Source organism: Camelina sativa, chromosome 8, assembly GCF_000633955.1.
Source record: "Camelina sativa cultivar DH55 chromosome 8, Cs, whole genome shotgun sequence".
Classification (NCBI taxonomy): Eukaryota; Viridiplantae; Streptophyta; class Magnoliopsida; order Brassicales; family Brassicaceae; genus Camelina; species Camelina sativa.
In genome coordinates, this window is record NC_025692.1 from 3827839 (window position 1) to 3842432 (window position 14594).

General features: G+C 35.9%; 2 protein-coding genes across 2 annotated transcripts; both read right to left on the reverse strand.

The window, feature by feature from the left end:
* On the reverse strand, positions 1765–6167 carry LOC104706021 (UTP--glucose-1-phosphate uridylyltransferase 1). Its single transcript, XM_010422141.2, has 19 exons — positions 5986–6167; positions 5860–5907; positions 5554–5645; positions 5309–5399; positions 4831–4891; positions 4680–4757; positions 4543–4593; positions 4366–4439; positions 4185–4257; positions 4012–4069; positions 3787–3899; positions 3502–3534; positions 3175–3227; positions 3020–3095; positions 2886–2942; positions 2714–2797; positions 2525–2623; positions 2158–2334; positions 1765–2081 (listed from the first exon to the last, which is right to left on the reverse strand). Exons 1-19 carry the CDS (start codon positions 6048–6050, stop codon positions 2055–2057), a joined length of 1410 nt encoding a protein of 469 aa, XP_010420443.1. The 5' UTR covers positions 6051–6167; the 3' UTR covers positions 1765–2054.
* On the reverse strand, positions 6304–10294 carry LOC104706022 (homeobox-leucine zipper protein HDG9-like). The gene is made up of 10 exons (XM_010422143.2): positions 10173–10294; positions 9950–10067; positions 9498–9689; positions 8865–9362; positions 8514–8612; positions 8170–8379; positions 7804–7987; positions 7383–7651; positions 7138–7227; positions 6304–6937 (listed from the first exon to the last, which is right to left on the reverse strand). The coding sequence occupies exons 1-10, from the start codon at positions 10292–10294 to the stop codon at positions 6569–6571; spliced, it is 2151 nt and encodes a 716-aa protein (XP_010420445.1). The 3' UTR covers positions 6304–6568.

Genomic DNA, 14594 nt, shown 5'->3' on the forward strand with positions numbered 1-14594 from the left:
TTGTTGCTGTTTAGAGGATTAATCAGAAGACCGAAAACTACTATTGACTGTTTCTAACTAGGATAAATATGGCACTCCCAATTGAAACCACTTTTCCAAAAATGAGAAAATTAACTAAGGTGTAACTTCCTCAGCTGAGTATATAGTTGGCAAACCTGTCTTAACTTGTCCAGCAACATCCATCTCGGTCGCAACTTGTCGAGATTGTGGAGATGACAAGCTTGCTTTTCTTGAAAAATCATCTTCGATAGTTGCCATTTTAAGCTTGGGTGATAATTTTGTGTAGGTATCAAGATCGTTCAAGTGAAGATTTTTTCTTAACCATGATTTTTCTCATTGGATTTTCTTGGTAAGGTTTTTAACGAGACAACATCTCACATGCGCATTTGGAACTATATTTTTATAATGGTCATTCAAGGGGGAGTGTTATGAATATATCTAGAATATTGTATGGATGCCCATTATCGGTCCATTAATGGACTTTTAAACCCTAATATGTATCCTTATATATATGTTATATTATATGAAATAGATAAATAATAGAAGAGTACAATTCCCTAAATCTCTTGTTATAACACAAATATATTTATATTAAGATGTATATATCAATGTCGGTGCAACATATTTGTTTGGACTATAAGCATTCAACTAAAATAAAAGTATTAGATTATGACTCGTAGCACGAATAAATATTGCGTTTAAAATTCGAAATTCAAAACTTATATTTAAAACGTAAATGATGCTATTATAGTAGAAAAATACATTTACTATATATCTTATTATAATCATCCATTGCAAATATTTTTACACTAAGATGTAAAAGTCGGTGTCGATGTCCGTGTAACATATTTGTTTGGAAAAGAAGCATTTAAGGATTGTGATTTGAAAGTGTTGATCATTTGTAAATAACCACAAGATGCTATTGTTTTCCCATAACTAGAACTTGTTGGTCAACTGAAATTACCACAGGTGTCCAAGTACATTGAAAAGGTGACTTTGGTTTGAGTAGGAAAAGCATAAAAGATTTACGAATCAATCATTTTAGTGGATTAGAGGAAAGAAATGGTGGGTGGGTCTTACACATAGTTTGGATGGATAGTCCATTTCTGTAAGGCTTTCTTCTACGTGTGTGGTTCATATTATTCTTCGCCAAACATCAATTTTGCCGCCTTATAGCCGAACGGGATAAAAAAGAAGATAGCAGATATATTCTTATGAAATAGAGGCCTCTGACTTTTTTTTTGACAATCAGTGTGTGAATGTTTCTATCTAACAAAGATAAAAGGAGAGAGATATGTGGTGTATAATAAAGCCAGACCGGTGAAACTATTCATGGCCAACCGTATTGATTATGTCTCATGACAACAACTTTGTATTTTCTTCCTTTTTGGATTTTGAGCTGGACAAGTGGTCAGAGTATAGAAACGATTTGGGACATTTGGCGCAATGTGGTACACGCATCGAATGTTGTTGGAAATGATTTATATACAATATGATGGAATGCAAATAAAAAATAACTAACGGATTAACACTGTTCCAGTTTTAGTTTATCGTTTCATGATTATTATGCATAAATGATTTTACATTCTGATCATCATCAATAAATCTATATAACAGTCCAACAATAAGAAATTATAAGATATTACAGAACAGTATGGAGAAAAGAAAAAAATGTATGCTACTAGATCTTCAGTGTAAATTCGTATTTTCCATTATTTCGTTGTTTAAGTTACTTGGAAGCAAAAAAGATAAGCTACAGAAAAATTGTGATCGCAAGCAAAGATAACTTAAACACAAAGAGTTCATTTCACCATTATTCAAAAAGACTTGAAACTTCGCATCAATTAATGAAAGAAAAAGGAAAAACAAAAAAATTAATGTAAGGAAATAGTAAACTCAAAACGTACTTTGTGGGGCTTAACTGCACAAAAGAAAAAACCACTTCTCGTTGTTCTTGTGATCTTTTCACATGAAAAAAGTTTTACCAAAAGTGCTCTCATTTACTAGAGAAGAGGAAGTCAGAAGACGAAGCATCAAAACTCTTTTTAATTTCTTCACAGATCCTTTGGACCATTGATGTCCTGTAAGAACAAAAGACCAGAAGATGAGTCTAGTTATTTTTTATTACAATCACAGTGACATATAAATAAACGTTACCTTATTCTCGAGCGCGGCATTGTCAGGGATTTCAAGTTTAGTCCCGGAGTTTGCCTTTACTGACACTTTGCCCTTAAGAACAACGCTAGAGCCAAACGAGACATCACCCGAGACCTTAAGGCTATCAAGCTCAACTATACTTGGGATGGACTTGAACCGGCTAAGGAAGCTCGCCACCTGTTTATTGACCAAAATACAACAACAAAAAAAAAACAGAATCACAGTTACAACTAGGATGTTAGAACCATTTTGTCTTTGTAAAATTTTCAAGTTAAGTGTAAGTTACAGGCTGGAGCTTCAGAAGCAGGATTAAAATTAGAGAATACTTTATTTTAGATATCCCACACAGGGAACTAACGTTCTTTACCTTTTTAAATTCGGGTCCCAATTCAATAGCTGGGTTTGTGGGGTTTGTCCTAGCTTTGTTTCTTGTGACAAAGCCATCAACGAGTGTGTACAGATCCGACTGTGAAAGATGACTAAAAATTGTTAACTCTCTGTTTCTCATTTAATGCATTTTTGGGAATTTGAGAGGGAAAGGAGTGGATTTGTTTACCTGAACAAGAAGCAAGTCTGAAGTTGCCTTCACTGGCAAGAACCGTGAGCGAGGTACATTCACACCGATTGCATTATCAAAGAACTGTTTGAAAACGGGAAAACAATGAAGAAAATTAACAGCTCTGTTTATTTAAATTATTGCGCTAGTTAAAATAGAGCGCAGTGCATACCCTTATCGCAGCACCAGCTGCAGTTTCCAGTTGAAGAACTTTGACTCCATCAACTTCCTGCCAAGAGTTGAGACAAATTATGCAAAATTGCAATACATCAGATATGTTGCATGGCGTGATTGGAAATCTAGTACCTTTGGGTTTGGGATGATCTCCATTTTAAGTGCATCAGCTTCCACAAGCTTTTTGATTGCTTTCAAGTTAACCCAACTGTAATAGTTAACAGTTAGGTGTCCGCATATATACTTGTTATTCTGAACGTTTTAGGGACCGTAGAGCTACTACTTACAGGTTATTTGTGTTGAAAATCTTGAATTTCTCAATTGATTTGAATTCATTTACCTGCACGAGATACGAGCAATGTCATTCTTAGCCACACACAAGTAGCTAGGGATAAGCAATTTCGTTTCGTTCTCAGAGAAACACTAATACTTTATGCCATCTTATACCACATATAGGTATAAAAAATGTAAGGAGCAGAGGAAGCTAGTCAAAGCGAGCAAAGAGTGACAAACTGCTACAAGAACTACAAACAAGTTCTAGTAAAAATGAAATCTATATAATGAGCAAGAGGGATTTAGACTAGAAGGAGAACTAAGAAGAGCTGTGGACTTACATGTTCATCAGGAACCTGAGCAATCTCCAAAAGCTGAGATAGACAAGAAAAATAGAACAATGAGAAGATCATTACGAAAGAAGACAATAAATATATCTCTAGCTTGGCTAATATATTATACGAAGATGCCACATATAACAAGAAGAGACATTGCAGAATGCACATACAATTTTTATTTAGTACGTAATAACGCCAACTTTGATTAGTAACTTTCTGATGACATCAGGTTTGAGTAGAAACTTTCTAATAAACATTCAGCAGAAAAGCTACATCCAAAAACTTTACCTGAACTTTTCCTTCATAAGAGATGAGAGTTCCTCCCTTTACATCAGCTAGGGTTTTGGGTGTAACCTCCATACAGTACTCATTTTTGTTCTGGATCAGGTGCTTCAAGATTTCTGACGCAACATCGAGTCAAGGACAACCAACAATTAGTCTCTGGTTGAAAGTTATTATCCTGAATGGAACTAAAGGAAAGCCATAAAAGAGAAAACTAGGAAGGAGATATACTCAAGTCAACAATAGCGCCCAAGTTGTCTGAGTTGGCGACGAACACATACTCCTTACCCTGAATAGTGAGAAATTCAGAATCAGAATTAAAATGATAAACGTTGAAAGACAAAGACATCAAAGGATACATTCTGGAAACAAAAATTAACAATAGACTACATCAAAGAAAGAACCTGTGATAAGAAAGCATCAAGCTTGCCACTGTTCATAAGGGACGGGAATACATCGCCATGACCAGGAGGATACCTTCAAAAATACATCTTTTATTAGTGATTTAATGTGATAGCAAAGAGAAGGATGTCCAAATGCAAATGGAATCTCAAATGTAAATGCAATATTGACTGGAAAACGTACCATCCATCCTTGTCAGTCTTTCCTTTGCTAGGCCACGGCACAAACTCATCAGCAACAACACGAGGATATTTGCTCTACATAGTTTAAGTCAATATAATTAGTTGCAGGGTTGTCCTGGATCGTTCAGATAAACAAAGTTTTAGTTTCTTAACTTGTAATGGCATTGACATGAAATACCTGATTAAAAGTGTGAATATCAACATTCGAGTTGGTATATTTTTCCACAATCTGAACAAGACAAAAATCAGTCAGACTACAAGTATAAGATAAAAGTAGAACTAAAAAAGATGTGATCCTCGGTGAAATAGCAGTACCTTTTGGGTGTCATCATGTGTATTGAATGAGTTCATAAGAACCAAAGGAACCTTGCAGCCATACTTGTTGTTGAGATTCTATAGGAAAGTGCTATGTGAGATTACGTAAAGGCACAATGATTATGAGAAAATAAAATGAAAAATGACGAACCTCAATCTGGATAACAATCAGGTCAAGAAATGTCAAACCATCACGAACTTCGATAACCGATCTGCACAGAAACAGGAAAAGAAAATGAAACCTATTGTTTGAAGAAAATGTAGCATAACGCATCAGGGAAGGACTTGATACAGAGACCTCAAGAAAAACACACTACCCCAATCTATAAACATGGAATGTAAGTTCTCATCCCTGAAGCGGGAACTACTATCAAATTCCTGCTATAGTCAAAGCTGACAGATAAATTGTTTACTAGCTAGACTAGGACATCAAGTCTGTTACCGATGGCAGAAAATCTTATAGACCAAGAGATGTGGATTACGGAGCCTATATCTTCACGCTTGGAAATGTACTCAGAATTCAATATCATCTTTGCCATCTCAAAGAGACTAGAGGAACGAAGTCCAAGCATGGATAGAGACGTAAACTGAACTGAATACTGATAGTGACACAAGATTAGAGAGCTTACTTTGGACCAGTGCATCCCATTGTTGTTCCCAAACCTCCATTAAGCTTTAGCACAACAAGCTTGTCCAACAAATATTTGGTCTCGGAAGCATCTTCATTATGTTCAAAAAAAAATAACAAAAACAAAATTCTTTAATGCTATAGAGAAAAGGATCCAACGCAACAGTAGTCTACAGAACACATCCACCATACAAAAAAACAAACTTCAGTAACAGAATCGTAACATTCATAAAAAAAGAAGAATACCTTCAGAGACGTTAGCCATTTTATCATAAGGAACAACAATCTCATCAGTAGGTGTCTGGATCTTGCTCCATTCAATGTGCTGAGCCTCACCGCTTCAAATTCAAATTGAAAGATACAGAGAATTTAGAATCAATTGATAATCTAAATGTAAATCAATCTCCGTCTCTAGATCTGACTCCCAGTCTCCAGATCCGATTCAAAAATCAAAACTACATCCATGAACTGCTTTGGTCTTTACCGATTCACGATTCAATCAACACAACATACGAAAATACCAAATCATTAGCAGAGGATTCAATGACGAACCTGAGGTAACGTGAAACGAGGTTGATGAATCCGCTCTTCTCATTCACACTGAAACAAAAAGGAAATAGATCACAGTCTAAAAGATGAAGAAGATTACCAGATCCAGAATCGACAGCACTCAATCACCTCATCTCAGTAAGTCCATCAACGGCGGATTTGAGCTGCGGGAGCTTCTCGGTTGCGGCGGCCATTGATAGATTTTCCGACGAGAGATTCCGATTCGAGAGAAATTAACACCGAGAGGGAGAGATTGAGATTTGAGATTTGAGATTTGAGATTTGAGGAATGAAGAGTGTTCTCGAATTAAAGCTGGATGGTTACCAAATTATATATATGTCCGTTGTCTTCTCTATACCAAGTGAATCGATTCAATTTAGCCGGTTTTAGTTAGAAAACCGATTAATACCAGTTGTCGATTTAACTCACAAATTAAACAGACCGGAATAGCATCTTAAAAATATCACAAACAAATTAACATGTCATGCAATGGCAACAAGATTGTCAACATACTAGTACTATTGTTTATATTCAAGGCCCTTGCCTTAGATATTTTATTGTAATGAGTTTATAACAAACGAAAAAACATGACTCTCTCCTTAGAGAATCATCGGAGAATACTCTTCTCACTTTATTAATTTGCAAAAGGAAAGAAAACTTAAGAGTTGAGATTTGCGAACTTGTAACTCTCTGATCAGTTACCATCACTCCATCAGTCGCAGTTAAGCATGGCTTTGATCCTTTGAACTGTGGAGCTGATCACGTTATTGACTGTGGCGGCAGATTCTTCCACGTTGAAAGCAGCACTGTGATTCGGATCACAGACAAGGATCTGGAAGGCCACGGTGAGGAGTGTTGAGCTACCACCATCGGGATCCTCGGCCGAACTAGGACGGCCGTCGCGGGAGATGATGAAACCTGAAGGGAGGATTGGAATGGTGGAAGGGTCGACTTGGCCTGCACTGGCGATTGCTGCTGTTTCTAGACCCATTGGAGCGTAGACCACCATACCTCCTAATGCATCTATGGAGCCATCTTGTAGTATCATCAGATTACTATTATTGTCCCCTCCACTTGAAGTCTACATATATAATAATCATATATAGTTTAATGCAATGATATCGAAATTGTAATAGACTTCCATGAAACAAAGTTGACCCGTTCCATGGATTTTTTGGTACTTTATAACAACTATATTTAAATGCTGGTTATGATATAAATTTAAACTAAAAAAAAATTATATCTTGTTAAAATCATAAGGTTTCAGTAGGAGTAATGTACCTCGATAAAATTCACATTGTTCTTCTTGTCGGTTCCGGTGACAAAACGAGCAACCTCGGTCACTGGATTCCCGTTGCAGAGAACGTCCCACTTTTTTTACATACAAGCATATTAGTTTTCTTGTTAGTTACCAAAAAAGAACAATTAGAATGTGAAAATAACGACAAATATTATTCTTAAAATAAGCTGATTAAATATGGACTTTTGTGACAATTAACAATTCTATAATATAATTATATTCTTGCCTGGTGACGAATGTTCAGATTTCTGAGGAAATCGTATACTTGGGGAGGAGGGAGAGGGAGGCATAAAGATGAACCAGCGCAGAGAATGAGACCGGGCGGTTGACCAGCCTCGTTGTTTAACCGCATGGCAATCGTAACTCCGCTGCTGTTGGTTTCAGACTGTTGCGAGAAATCGAGTTTCTTTTCCATTTTTATCATCCATGCAAAGTCCTTCAACATTCTTTCTCCCAATTTCATTACGCTCCTCCTGCCTTCTATTGTTTGCACAACTACAAAAGATGAAAACATGTTAAACTCTAGTAAACAGTAGTTTAAATACCAAAAGTCTTGAAACTAGCTAGCACTTGTGTTGTCTATATTAAATCCGCATGCATATAATAAACTAATATTTTGTATTGATCCTGTTAGGTAATTTTTGTACCTCCAGCGTAGTCATTGTTGGGGAAGTCGGATATGGAGGAGAGATACAGCCTCTCACACATCTTCTCAAGAGTAACGGTCCAACGTCGAGCTCCGTAGCCCAAACCGCCGTATAAGAAGAGGTCTCTGTAAAGCCGATGTGGTCGCGTTTTATCAGTTACTTCCACGTGCTCTATCCACGTCACCTGCCCATTTTCTTTGTTATTTGTTTTGCTTTCAATCACACATATTTTTATGAAAGTCATTGTAGATATATACATACACTAATGACTTCTGTAGATGTCTAGATCAATATGGAGAAATTGAAAAATATGTGAAAAGATTATGTCAAAAAAAAATTAAAAGAGAAGAGAGCTAGATGAGAGACCTTAGAGCAACCATTGGGCAATGATTCAATGAGTACACCAGAGGGATGTTTGGTGCAAATCGGAGCCATAGACTCAAATGCAACGTTTGGGAGGTTACAGGACACGTCAGCTATCATCCAGACATTTTCTTCCATTTGTTGGCAACTTCTTAGGATTATAAACTCTCTCGGTGGCACCAATGGAGACAGTATGTGCATTTGCTCATATATCTATTTTATTTTGAGCAAATTGTAGAAAAGTCACTTTTTTACGTCCAATTTGGTTTCCACCAAGTGTTTATGTAAGCCTAAGAATTTTAAAACGAATGAAAATGTTAAATATCATAAGATTCATAGAGATATACCACTCTCGCCAAGGTTTGTCTTCCGTTGTCCATTGAATCCAACACGCGGATATTTTTAGCTTCGTTGACAATTGTTGGAAAAAGCCTCGCCCATTTCTCCTGCAATATATTTGTGTTAAAAATGTAATTTTGAGAGGGACATACACATATATTACTGAGACGTATTATAAAGATAATTAATTTTTCATATTTACAATGTTTTATTAATGCAAGAATTCTAAATTTTCCTAACAAAATTGAACAAATAAGAAGATTATATTGTAGTTTTTGGATAAATAAAGTATTAAGAAAAATAATAATTCATTCTTTGATGTTAATTAGGTTAGAAATAAAATAACATGAAGTACGTACCGTATCTAAGAACATGTCAACCAAGATTCTTGCATCCGTTTGAACCACCACGACTTCCTTAGAAGACTCAGAACGACCACTTGGGCCCTTGAAATGGCTAATCTTCGCAAAACATTTCTCGTAGTTCGTTGGATCAATGACGAGCCTATCATCAATAGACGACTTCTTCCACAGTTCTTCCATTTGAATGAGATTCATAACCTCTGCCACCGCTTTCTCTGCTGTTTCAAACATCACCAGTTTCTCCATTTGAGATAGCGGAGGGAAATGCTGCAGTGGCATCTCTTTTCTCAGCTGATGTGGTTGGTTGATGCTGATGTTTCCACGAGCATATGGTCCTCTTAATGAGCATGAAGGCTGGGGAAGATGGTTAGAGGATGTTCCATACGAGGCACGACGATTATTGGAGGTTGATGGACCATGGGGATAGGTAAAGGCACCAACGCTAGGCATTGAGTGACCTCCTCGTTGAGCTAGGAAGTTTGAGAATCTTTCAAACTGATATTTACAATTTGATCAACAAAAGTATTAGTGACTAAATGTTTTCATTAGTGTTAGAAATTAGAATTCCATATAGCGACAAAGGAACTCATGAAAGTTTTTTTTTTTTTAAGTATTTGCATAAATACACACCTCGCTTTTGAGAAAAGCATTTTCCGCACGCAGTTTTTGGATATTACGTTGTTTTTCCTCTCTACCAAAACCACGACCACCACATGGACCGCAAACCACATTCTTTAGTGCGTCTTCCATTGTTGCATTCTCACGTCTCATCCTCATGTTCTCTGCTCTAAGTACTGCGTTACTTTCTCTTTCATTGTGAGACTAGAAAAAAATTCAATTAATCTTAGTGTTTTATAGTTGAAAGTTAGGCAAATCTCATGCATCAATCTAATTTTTGAATAAACAATTAGTGTGTAAATTTCTTGTGGTAAACAACAACAAAATAACATTAATGATGTAGAACAATATTTACAATTATGACTAGTAAATCATCATAAATAGGTAAATTTAAATTAAATCCTTTTGTATTCTATAGTAAACTCTAGTATAAAACAAACAATATGTAAGACCAAACAAATTACCTTGGCTTGGGTTCTTTTGTTTTGAAACCAGAATTTGATTTGTTTTGGTTTCAGATTCAGTTCTTCACCCAATTGACGTCTCTGCAAATCGTCTGGATGAGGACACTCCTTGAAATACCTTCAATCAATTTTTTTTATAAAGATTAACTATGAATTAAGAAGCTTATTTTTCAAAAAAAAAAAAATAGTGATATAAATTGATAAAATTATATGAAGATCTTACGCTTCGAGCCTTTGAATTTGTTGATTAGTGTGGCGATGGTAATTTCTCCTATCCTGATTGTTGTTGGTGTCCGTAGAATTACCCCGTTCATCACTTGAACTGTCATCACGACTAGAATCCATTGTTTGTTTATCCAAATGATAGCTAGAAAAGTATACAAAAGATATGAACAATGTAAAAGCTATTTAAATAAATTACAAAGAAAACTATATTAGGTAAACAATGTATAAAGATTTCTTTTGTGCGTCACTAGTTTAAACAAATTATATTACATTTTTTTTTTTGAACAAAGAAATGGAAGCCTCAAAAGGAAACAAAACCATTAATGAAAGAAATCTCAATTACAGATTTTCAACTTTTGGGGGAACGTTACTTCAAAAGGTAATTTATAATTTATGTTTTCTATTTATTTCAATAATAATAAAAAAAGAGAATTGTTTTATGTAGTGTTTGGATTTTAGATTTATATCCATCCAAGTTTTATTTAGCGTACATCATTAATGGTTGTAAATCTGTAATATGATAAAAATATTTTTTTTTCACTAAAAATATAGTAAAAGATAACTAAAGATACATTTTGCTGAGAAAAAAAAGATAACTAAAGATACATTTTAACATTCAATGTATTAAATCACTTAGGTATCATTTTATTAGCATCGCAAATTAAAAGCAAAACAAAATCTCTTTGTAAAATAGGTCACATATGTCATTAAGTAAAATTGTATTTTTCAAATTAAACGAACTATGAAAGTTAAAATTTTTCCATATTTTCCTCTCATTTTTGGTTGATGGTCCACTAAATCAAAGAAAGACAAAAAAAAAAAACTGAATTACCTCATGCTTATGTGAACAACAGCTTTTTCTGCATATATTATTCGAGTTTGCAAAAACACAATATATTCAGATATTTTAAAAGTGATCTTAAAAAGATAATGACAAAATAGAGATTATTTAGTTAATGTCCGGTCTATTGTGGTCCAATGGTTATTAAAAAAAAAATGATGACATCATGTTTACATAAGTTTTCTCACACAATAATTGACAAAATAACGTTTATTTTGTTATATTATTACAAGTATGTAATTTCTAAAATTAAATCTCATTTACAAGATACAAAAAAGTATTTAGATAGCCTTCTTAATTAATAATTCCTAAATACATGAAAAATTCAAGCCATTATTATTATGAATATATCAACCAGTTCATATTATGAAGATAAATAGTAAAACTTCTATTTATTATGAGTGTTAACTTTTAGGATTTGTTATTAAAATTAATTCAATAAGAGAAAGACATATTGGTAACAAAAAAATCTTACATATTATATTTTGATATGTATAGAAATATATCATTTTCATGTATGGAATAAAAATAAATATATATATATATATATATATATATATAAAACCCTTCAAATTTATTTACTAGTATGTCTAGCTGAAATTTGGTATCATTTGTTTTAGGATGATTTTCTTCCTACAAATAGGAGTGTAACATTAGAGTGACACGTGGTTTTGTTACATAGCCATAGTCACAAGAATTTATTGTGATACATGTTAAAGTAACATCTATATTAAACAAGCGATTACTATGTATATTATTATTTTTAAAGTACATTTTATGTTATGCCTTTTAAATTTTAGTTATTTAATTTGTTTTATTTACAATATTAATCCTTAACTATTTTCCTAAAATAACAATTTTTTTAAACTCATTTAATGGAACTATATTAATCAAACAAATTTATTTACACTTATTGCCATAATAAGCTTGACACCATCTATACTTTATGATGTTTCCAAACACAACTCTACCCATTAAATTTTAAAACAAGATTAAAATCTGAAAACCTATTTTAATAGATCTTAAAGAACTGTATGTGATAGTCTATATATACATTTTTGAAGTACATTTTGGGTTATACCCTTTAAGTTTAACTTATTTAACAAAACTTGAAACGAACCGACTTGTTTTTTTTTTAAATTAATAAATAATAAATATAAATATAATATAGATTACAACTAGTGGTCCCATACCCACTAGCCACCTATCCACAACCACAAACAACAGCGGAAAATAACAATACCAATAAATATCTAATAATAAAATAACCAATAATAATCCATAACAACAATCCAATAATCAAACATCAGGAAACATGAAACCGGCAACCTAACAATGTTTTTAAAGAAACAACTCTAGCAACCTAGCAACGCCAGACAACATACAATCGAGTCCCTAGAATATCCTCCTCTTCATCGCCTTGATTCCACGATCACACTTTGTCTTTACCTGCACCACAAACACATATTGAGATGCATGAGTATTTGATAAACACTCAGTGAGGCAATCCTCCATCTACTGGGCTATACACACAAGCAACAGTGATACCAATGTTCCAAACAATCAACAAACAAGACATACAAACCAAGAAATCAAACATCATCTCGCTGGAAGGGAGGTGTCGACCGACACCAGCCAAGTGTCGACCGACACTGGCCTTGGTGTCGACCGACACTGGCCTTGGTGTCGACCGACACTACCCCACAGTGTCGATCGATGCCTAATTTGCTGGTGTCGATCGACACTCCCTCTGCAACCACGATCCGCTCGAAGCCGAGAGTCGAATCTCGCTTCCCAACCTCTTCCAAATCGTCCAATACTCAAAACCCAAGCCAAATACGTCCATAGGAACCTGTAACAACCAATCCCAGCAAGAAAAACACACAAAACAACAACAAACCAGCAAGAACAAGGAAATCAAAGGCTTAGATTAGCCATGGTCATGCACTCACCTCTTTGCAGGAAGATTCAGACCAATAACAACGAATCCAACCCTCCTAGCAAGCCTCTAGATCCTTCCTAGCTCCAAATCTCACAAGAACAGCTAAGAAAATCACAAATCTCACCAAAAATCTTAAGAACTCTCTTTTTCCTCTTTTTCTCTCAAAAGCGTTAAACGACGACAAGAGAAACTTCCCAAAACCCTTCTGGCCGACAAAACACTTAAATATCTCGGTTTAGTGGTTTTTTTTCCTAAACCAAACCGGTCCAAATTGATAATTAAATCGAACTGGTCAAACCAGAAAACATGGGTGTCGACCGACACCCCCTTGGTGTCGATCGACACCCTCCCGCAAAACGCACAGTTTTTGTTCACAGATGTTACAATTCTCCCCCACTAACATAGATTCGTCTTCGAATCTCAACCAAACATCAGTCAAGGACTCCCATGCCACCGTCTCCACGGCCCGCACTCCTCCGACCGATCTACGAAAGGTCACCTCTAGGCGATAGACTCACGCTCCAGGCATTATTTGCTCTCGACTTTTGGACTTTTCTTTACTCATAGGCCTAAACCTTGAGTTTTTATTGGCTCCTCATCAGACCTAAGTCTGCATGCCATAATGTTGGCTCTTCATCGGGCCTAAGTCCGCATGCCATAATATATAAGGAAAAATCCAATACTCGCCTCTCGAGTTACTACCCTACAGCGCGCCCCCGGATCGTCATCCGAATTCGATATACCAACCATACTCCCAAGCCACATAGTCTCAGAATATGGCGGTACTAGGAGAACCTAAGTTCCACAAGTGTCGCGAGCAAACAATTCTGAACACGTCTGAGTCCTATCCCTATCCAGGTTTCCTTCCCGTGGCTCGCGTAAGACATCTCAATGTTCTACTAACCACATATCCCCTCACTAGAATACCTCATGACCACACATTGATCATCTCACTGCCACAAGGGCCGCCACAATAGCCGCCACAAAGGCCAAACAAATGTCCTAAACATGACCGCCACCAAGGCCAAACAAATGTCCTAAACAGGACCGCCACCAAGGCCAAACAAATATCCTAAACAGGACCGTCACAAAGACCATCTGTCCCGAAGGACCGCCTAAACAGGCACTCTGGCTAAACAGCCCGCCACAAAGGTCACACATCTAGCTAAACAGCCCGCCACAAAAGCCACACATCTGGCTAAACAGCCCGTCATAAAGGCCACACATCTGGCTAAACAGCCCGCCACAAAGGCCACAAAATGTCTCAAAAGACCGCCACTAAGACCACACAATGACTAAAAAGTCCGCCACTAAGGCCTCACAAGCCCTTCCAAGGCTCTCTCCACTAAAATGGACAAATTTTAACTCACATAAAACTNACTTACGGAATGCACGCATAACCTCAGGTAACTCCAGTCTATAAGCCACTGGTCCNTAACACTTTCCACTTTTAGAAACTCCTAATTCAGGAAACTTTCCTCCAAAACCCCACCTCACGGAAACTTTGTACCCCAAGAACCACCTCTTCTTGTTACTTAGTCGCACAACCAACCACCCCAAGCGACCAAGTAAACANCCCCATATACCTCTGACTCAACTTAGTCTCAGTCAATGACCTGTTCAGACCCCGCAACATG

What these genes read in the sequence shown, in the direction of transcription:
- LOC104706021 (XM_010422141.2), bottom strand. Translation starts at nt 6,050, where the DNA reads ATGGCCGCCGCAACCGAGAAGCTCCCGCAGCTCAAATCCGCCGTTGAT. An exon ending in GATGGACTTACTGAGATGAG is followed by an intron (nt 5,908 to 5,985) that starts GTGATTGAGTGC and finishes TTTTTGTTTCAG; the next exon opens with TGTGAATGAGAAGAGCGGAT. An exon ending in AGATCATCCCAAACCCAAAG is followed by an intron (nt 2,943 to 3,019) that starts GTACTAGATTTC and finishes AACTCTTGGCAG; the next exon opens with GAAGTTGATGGAGTCAAAGT.
- LOC104706022 (XM_010422143.2), bottom strand. Translation starts at nt 10,294, where the DNA reads ATGGATTCTAGTCGTGATGACAGTTCAAGTGATGAACGGGGTAATTCT. An exon ending in CAAATTCAAAGGCTCGAAGC is followed by an intron (nt 10,068 to 10,172) that starts GTAAGATCTTCA and finishes AATTGATTGAAG; the next exon opens with GTATTTCAAGGAGTGTCCTC. An exon ending in ACAATGTGAATTTTATCGAG is followed by an intron (nt 6,938 to 7,137) that starts GTACATTACTCC and finishes TTATATATGTAG; the next exon opens with ACTTCAAGTGGAGGGGACAA.